A 6,921-nucleotide genomic window follows, 5' to 3' on the forward strand; every position below is an offset into this window, starting at 1 on the left:
ATGCCAAAACAAAGACTCTCTTTATCACCAGATTTCAATCTGTAGCTCCCTGGAGCACCTGCCACCCATCCTGGGGCCAAAAGGAGAGTCCTCCAAGTCTGCAACAACACCAGAAAAACCCACAACAGAATAAAAAGCTGAGACTGGAGGGGCTTCCCTGGTGGCGCAGTGGTTGAGAGTCCGCCTGCCGATGCGGGGGACGCGGGTTCGTGCCCCGGTCCAGGAAGATCCCACATGCCGCGGAGTGGCTAGGCCCGTGAGCCATGGCCGCTGGGCCTGCGCGTCCGGAGCCTGTGCTCCGCAACGGGAGAGGCCACGGCAGTGAGAGGCCCGCGTACCACAAAAACAAACAAACAAACAAAAAAAGCTGAGACTGGGGAGCTGAGTCCTGATCATATGTTAGCATCCTGATCAGGTTTTGCCTGAAGCCACCCCTGGATTGTGTAGCTCAAAAAGCCTAAAAATCCTGCTCTGCTGTTTAGGTTGTGTTTTCTACTACTTAACAACCAGGAGAATCCTGAATGATACATGGCAGAGGTATCAGATACACACCCAAGATAACCGTTTGACCCTCATGTCAAAAGCCAAGGACAAAGGGTACCATCTTACCCAGAAGGGTGTGCCCTGTCCCTCCTCTTTGAGGTCTCAGGCCCCACTGGCTGGCAGGTAGCCCCAAGACCTCTGCCCATACACACCCCCAACACATACACACACACAGGCCACACACAGCACTGGGTAGACTTTTATTTTTAAGTCAAAGGCACAGCCTGGATGGGCTGAGGCAGTGACTGTGGATGCCCACCCCAGACCCCCAAGGTGCCTCCCCCAGCTAGGGGCAGCTGTGCCAAAGGGGAGGGGAGGGGTGAGAAGGGGGCCTCTCCTTTTAGGGGGTCGCCTACCTCCTTCCTTAGCCTCAATAGGGGGAAGCAGGTGACATGAAGTGAGGCAGAAATGCTTCAGGGGGTCCCCCAGGGCCTCTCACTGAGCACCCCCGACACAGGTCTTTGGTGGACGTAATTGCACAAACAGTCCATAAAGTGACAGCTTGAGGGGTGCCCCCTCCCAAGAGCAGGACCTCAGGGGAGGGCAGGGGAGAGGTCCCAGTTTCTCCGTGTGGCCACTCAGTGCTTAGAAATGGAGGAGGAGCCCTTCCCTGCCGGGGGCAGCTCCCTAGGGGAGAAGTGCCTTCCACCAGATGAGGCAGCATCTAGGCAGAGGGCCCCCCACTCCACTCCCCAGCAGGGCCCCTCCCTCCCTGCATCTCTAACTCTATCTGGTTAAGACATTAAAAAAAATTCTCTGCTTATAAAAATACTTCTGCTCTGTCTGGGGGTGGGGTGGGGGGGCGGGGAGAGAAGGGTAACAATCCCTGGGGATGGGGCGGAGCTATGCAGGAGGCCTGGGGGCAGTGAGCCGGCCTCCTAGAACACAGCCCCGACCGGGGAGAGGGTCACAGTGCCGGGGGCTAGGAAGGGGGCAGGGGACCGTTGGCTCGTCGGGGGGCTCCCTTGGCGGCGGGTGCCCGGCCGGGGACGGCGGGCACGGGGGAGACGCGGCGGGACGTGGCGGCGCTCCGCAGCTTCTGTTTCCGCCGCTTGGCCAGCGGCGCGTTTTCCACGCTCTTCAAGAAGAAACCCTCGCGTTTGCCCCGATTGAACGCCTGGCGGAAAGGAGGCGGTAAGTTCCACCGGCCCGGCCTCGACTTCCAAATCCTAGCTTTGGCCCCCATCCCAGGCCTTCCTTCCCATACCACTAGGTCAGGGCCAACAGGTCTTTGGCCTCCAGCCTCTCAAACGGTCAGGTCAGGGTCCCGACAGGTCAGAGGCCTGCACTCGGCTCAACTCAACCTTTCAGGACTCTGCGGAGTCGCCTCCCGCAGGCTCCGCCTCTCCAGCCTCGGTCCCGGACCCCCCGCAGGCCCCGCCCCTCACCAGAAAGGTGGCGTTGAGCCCGGAGCGCACAGCTGGCCCCGAGGACTCCAGCACGTCCGGCGTCCGTAGCGGAGGCGAGGAGCGCGCGCTGCCGTCCTGCAGCCACGAGCTGCCCCGCAGTCCCTCGAGCTTCAGCCGCTTGGTGGGGTCCACAGTCAGGAGCCCTGGAGGCAGGACGGGGGAAGTGTTGGGGGGCTGTGTGTAGAGGCTGCGCCCCAGAGACATCCTAGCAGCCCCACTGGCCTCCCCACAAGTCCCCCACCAGGACACCTGACCCAGTAGCAAACCCTGTCCCATCATGACCCCATGGCCTCCCCCTCCCCAATCATGATCTGTGACCTCCGGCTTCGCACCTCGGACCAGCTCCTTGGCTTCCTCAGACACGCCTTGCCAGGCCTCCCCGTCAAGGGAGAAGCGCCCCTCGCGGATCTTGCACATTATCTCCGCCGCCTGGCTCTGCCCGCCCTGGCCTGAGGCCCCCTGGAAGGGGACCTGGCCTGACAGCATCATGTACTGGGGAGTGAAAAGTGAGACCAGTCCAGACTAGGGGGCCGGTGGAGGCCAGGAGACAAGCCACTGACTTAAGCCACTGCAGGACCATTCACCCTCTCAAAGAGGCTAACTCCTGAGGCCCGTGGGTTATGAACTCTGACTTCCAACTCCTAAAACTAGGATGCCCGGACCCCAGCAGCAGAGAGACCTCGCCTCTGTATTAGGACGACTTCTGACCCCAGCCTCAGACCAAACCCTGCCACCCCAACAAGAGAACTCCTGTCCCCAGGCTCGGAGGACCCTGACATCTCCTCGGAGACCCCGTCCCATACCAGAATGACACCGAGGCTCCAGAGGTCGCAGGACTCGTCGTAGCCCTGCTGCGCCAGCAGCTCGGGGGCCGCGTACTGCAGCGTAAAGCAGGGTGTCTGCATGGGCCCCGCTGGGCTCTGCGGGCGCAGACGCGCGAACCCAAAGTCGATGATCTTCACCGGGGCTCCGGGCGTATCATCGGCGTACAGGATGTTCTATGAGGGCGGCGAGGCGGCCGTCAGAGACTGGCCCTCCGCGCCGAAGCCCTCCCAGTCCGCTGAGGCCCCGCGCCCACCTCGGGCTTGAGGTCGCGGTGCACCACCCCCGCCTCCTCGTGCATGAAGCTCACGGCCGACACGAGGCTGCGCAGGATCTGGCTCGCCTCGGACTCGCTGAAGTGCCGCTTCTTGCGGATGTGCTCCAGCAGCTCCCCACCCTGCAGTAGCTCCAGGACCAAGTACGTGTGCAGCTGCGGGCGGCGCGACGGGCCAAGGTCACCACCTGGGTTACTGTCACCACCTACCCAACCGGGCCGCCCCCCCACCCCGCACCGGGCCCAGCCAGATCCTGCCCCGCGGTCTACATCAAGCTCCGCCCCCGGCTTCAGGGCCCGACCCTGTTCGAACCCTGACCTCAAGACCACCCCAAGAACCACCTTAGGACTCGCTTCACTTTCTACCCCCTACTTTTTTCCAGGCCCCCGTCCCTTTGGCCACCTTAAAACCCGCCGCCCTAAATCCTCCCCCTGCCCCGTTCCCTTGGCCATCCTCAGCTCCGCCTTCCGGCCCTCAGGCCCTACTCCCCTGAAATCCCACCTCCCTGACCTCCGGGTCCTCAGGCCCCGCCCATGGCGCTCTCAGGCCCCGCCTCCTGTCCTCCTCCCCGCCCCCCACGGGCAGGCTCTAGCGTCCCTGGGCTCCGCCCTAGCCCAGGAAGGCGTCACCTGGTCCTGATGCACTTCGTGCAGCTTCACCACGTGGGGGTGAGACTGGCACAGCCGCAGGGCGGCCACTTCGCGCTGCGTGTTCGCCTCCAGCCTGGGGGCAGGGCAGGCGGGGTCAGGACAGCTGACCTCCGGCCCCGCCCTCCCCGAATCCGCTCAGCAGAACCCAGCCCACCCCGGGCCCGCCCACCTGCGGCTGAGGATTTTGACCGCGAACTCTTGGCCGTTCTGTAGCTGGCGGCAGCGGCGACACACGGAGAAGCTACCCTGGCCCAACGCGGGTTCCCGCAGGTCCAGTTCGTACTGCTGGAAGAAGGGCGAGTCCTGGGGGCGAAGGGGACGCGTCAGAGGTCCTACCGGGAGCCTTGCGGCCGTGCCACGCCCCTGTTCAGAGAGGCTACGGACCCACCGAAGCCACAGCATGCGCCTGCTGAAGCCACATCTGGAGTCCCCAAGCCCAGATGCCCCCAAGCCCACTTCTCCCCACCCTGGCCCAACCCACCTGCATCATGGCACTCCTGGCCAACGCTGCCCGGCCAGGCTGGTCTCCAGCAATAGACGCTTCCAGCACATCGGTCATCACCGCGTTGTTGTGGTCAAACAGGATGGACGGTGCCACGAAGGAGTATCCCTGGCAGAGGAGGGGTGTTGTCAGGGGTGGATGGAGGTGCAGATGGAGTCCCCGAAGGCCCAGACCCAGCGGGAAGGAGGGCGGGGGCAGAGGAAAGACCCTGGAGTAGGGGATGTTGCTTTTGCATCCTGGTGCACACAGGATGTGTGGACATTTTATTCCACCTTGTTCTATGATCTCTTGGGACCATGCATGTCTGTTCCCCCACCAGTCTGTGACTCTACCTTTCCCATCACAGTGATCCCCCCAAGTGCCAAGGGCATCATCTGGCACAGTGTAGTGGCCCAGAATATGATAGGCTGAATACATGAAAGAACTGTGGCCTGGCATCACACATACTTAACTTAGGAGAATTCAACTCTACCCACTCAGGACAAAAAGTCTTTATTCCTTCCTTTCAAATCAAACTTTGGCCTCCTCTGCAAGGGGGGCTACTGAGGAAACGTAAAGAGAAACCAAAGTTAATTCTTTGCCCTTCCTAACCATCCACATCCTGGCAATTCAGGGGACTCTCAAGGGTAATTTTAACAATGTGTTGTTTTCTCCTAAAAATGCAGCACCACTGTGCACTAGAATGCAAGCTCCACATGGGTGGGATTATTGTCTGTCAAGTTTATTGTTACGTCCCTAGTGCCCAGGTCAGTGCCTGGCACATTGAAGGCACTCAATACATATTTTTGAATCATTAAATGAATGAATGAAAGTAACAACTGATTCACAAGAAAACTTGCTCATTAGGACTGTGAGATCGAGGATGGATCGCAGTAGATCAAGGGATATTCAAGCACAGAGCTGTCCCTTGTGAGAGCTTCACAGAGGGGAACTGATCCATCCATACTTGATATTGACCTATTCTTATTTAATATTTATGGACCATGTCCTACAGGCCAGGCCCCCAAGCTGGACTCAGGGACACAGAAATTACAAGCTGGACTCAGGGACACAGAAATTAAACACATAGTCCCTGCCCTCTGGGAGCTTCAGACCACGTGAGGCAGTCTCAGTCAGCGCCGGGATAAAACCTGACAAACTGTTTAGAAGGAGATTTTGTCTGTAGCAGGCTGGTGCACAAGGAAAGGGTGACCCAGGGCCAGAGGAGCAGGGAAGACTTCATATGCGGACAGCACTGGACAACAAGGCTTGAATTTTGCCAGGTGAGCAACTATACCCTCCAGGTTGAGGGAACCACATATGCAAAGGTACAGAGGTGTGTTCTGGAACCTCTGAGCAGTTCAGAGGTGCTAGAGCACTGAGTGGAATAACAGAGCGCTGAGGCTAGGGCTCTGAGCAGAGACCACGTCATGCAAGGCCTTGTATGCCGAGCAAAGGAGATGGGACTTGTCCAACAGGCCTAAGCTTCTAAAACTGGGTGGAGGGGGCCTATGCCCCCAGGAATGTGATATGGTATGCCAGAGGGACGTGCAAAGCCACAGTATAAACAAGGCATCTCTTCCTAAGTGTCCCCTTAAGCAAGTGAATAATTTAAAACAGTATTTTTACATAACAATAGAGATATGATGGAGAAGATGGGAAATTAACATGAAATTTCAAGATAAACCAGGAAATTCAAAGGCATGTCCTGCCAAGGTGGTCTCTATGACTGACAATTGTAGGTTCCGCACGAGTGGAGAGATCTAGAGGAGATGCTGACTCCTGATCAGGACACAGGGCCTGTGCAGTGCCCACAGGTCAGCCAGGGCTGCGGCTGGCAGCAGCATCCTGCCTCCCCCGCATATGTGGTTCTATGAACTCTCACTCACCTGGAAGATGCGAGGATCCCCAGGTGGGGGGCTTCCAGGGGGTGAGTAGACAGGCTCCAGCCGAGTAAATTCCTCTGCAAAGTTGCCCACATCCAGCTCTGAGCGGATCTGGGGTCGGAATGGGGCTGGAATCTTCCGGGCAGCCAGAGCAGCCCAATCCAGACCCTGGAGAAAAGGAATGAGAGATAGGGGGTCAAAGGGCAGGAAGTGGAAACCCCTGTCCACTCAGGCCACCCTCACCAGGCAGCTCCTCAGTGAGGCAAAGGTCTCACTGGCATTTGTGTGGGAAGCTGTTCTTCCTGCCTCCCCAGCTTCTGTTTCCCTTCCTCTGATAACAGAATCCCTATTTCTCTTGGAGAACCAGCCCTCCACCACACTCAGCCAACTCTGGGGCTTTTAATAGAATTGATGTGCAAAAAAAAAAAAAAACAAATCTCTTTCTCCTACTGGACATAAATCTGGGAGGATATGGGCCTGGAACTGCTGGGGACCCCCCTCAGTGTCTAATGATGAAGTGCCTGTGCAGAAAAGCAGAACCAAGAGACAAAGAAAGAAATTCCTAATAACATAGATTCAGCACCTGGATGCAGCCTTGCCTGAAGTCAGACCACTTTTCCTTGGACTTTTCATTTATGGGAGCTAAAACATTCCTTTTATGCTTAAACTAGTATGGCGGAGCCTGTTCGTTGCCTGCCCAACATCCATTCTCCTGGTCTTCCTTAGTACTATAGCCCCAATTTGATTTCAGGAACCAATGTACACAACTAAAAAATAGTATTTTATAAACTTCCTTGCAGCTAGCAGTGACCAATTACTTGTAAGCAAAAATTACGAGGTAGGAATCCAGGGAAA

General features: G+C 57.7%; 1 protein-coding gene across 4 annotated transcripts in view; it reads right to left on the reverse strand.

Moving 5' to 3' along the window:
• Window positions 1–718: 718 nt before the first annotated feature.
• RPS6KA4 (ribosomal protein S6 kinase A4) overlaps window positions 719–6,921 on the reverse strand; it is a 10,663-nt gene continuing 4,460 nt past the window's right edge. The window contains exons 9-17 of one of the 4 annotated variants that reach the window (XM_007462059.1): window positions 6,070–6,234; window positions 4,181–4,309; window positions 3,869–3,981; window positions 3,679–3,772; window positions 3,031–3,204; window positions 2,756–2,950; window positions 2,285–2,444; window positions 1,932–2,095; window positions 719–1,660 (exon numbers count right to left, since the gene is read on the reverse strand). In XM_007462059.1, coding sequence (XP_007462121.1) covers window positions 1,466–1,660; window positions 1,932–2,095; window positions 2,285–2,444; window positions 2,756–2,950; window positions 3,031–3,204; window positions 3,679–3,772; window positions 3,869–3,981; window positions 4,181–4,309; window positions 6,070–6,234 — 1,389 coding nt within the window. In that variant the 3' untranslated portion in view covers window positions 719–1,465. Of the gene's footprint in view, window positions 1,661–1,931; window positions 2,096–2,284; window positions 2,445–2,755; window positions 2,951–3,030; window positions 3,205–3,678; window positions 3,773–3,868; window positions 4,003–4,180; window positions 4,310–6,069; window positions 6,235–6,921 lie in introns of all 4 variants that reach the window. The other 3 variants (XM_007462057.1, XM_007462060.1, XM_007462058.1) reach the window with 3 other exon arrangements.

The sequence above is a fragment of the Lipotes vexillifer genome, unplaced genomic scaffold, assembly GCF_000442215.2.
Source record: "Lipotes vexillifer unplaced genomic scaffold, Lipotes_vexillifer_v1.1 scaffold1129, whole genome shotgun sequence".
Lineage (NCBI taxonomy): Eukaryota > Metazoa > Chordata > Mammalia > Artiodactyla > Lipotidae > Lipotes > Lipotes vexillifer.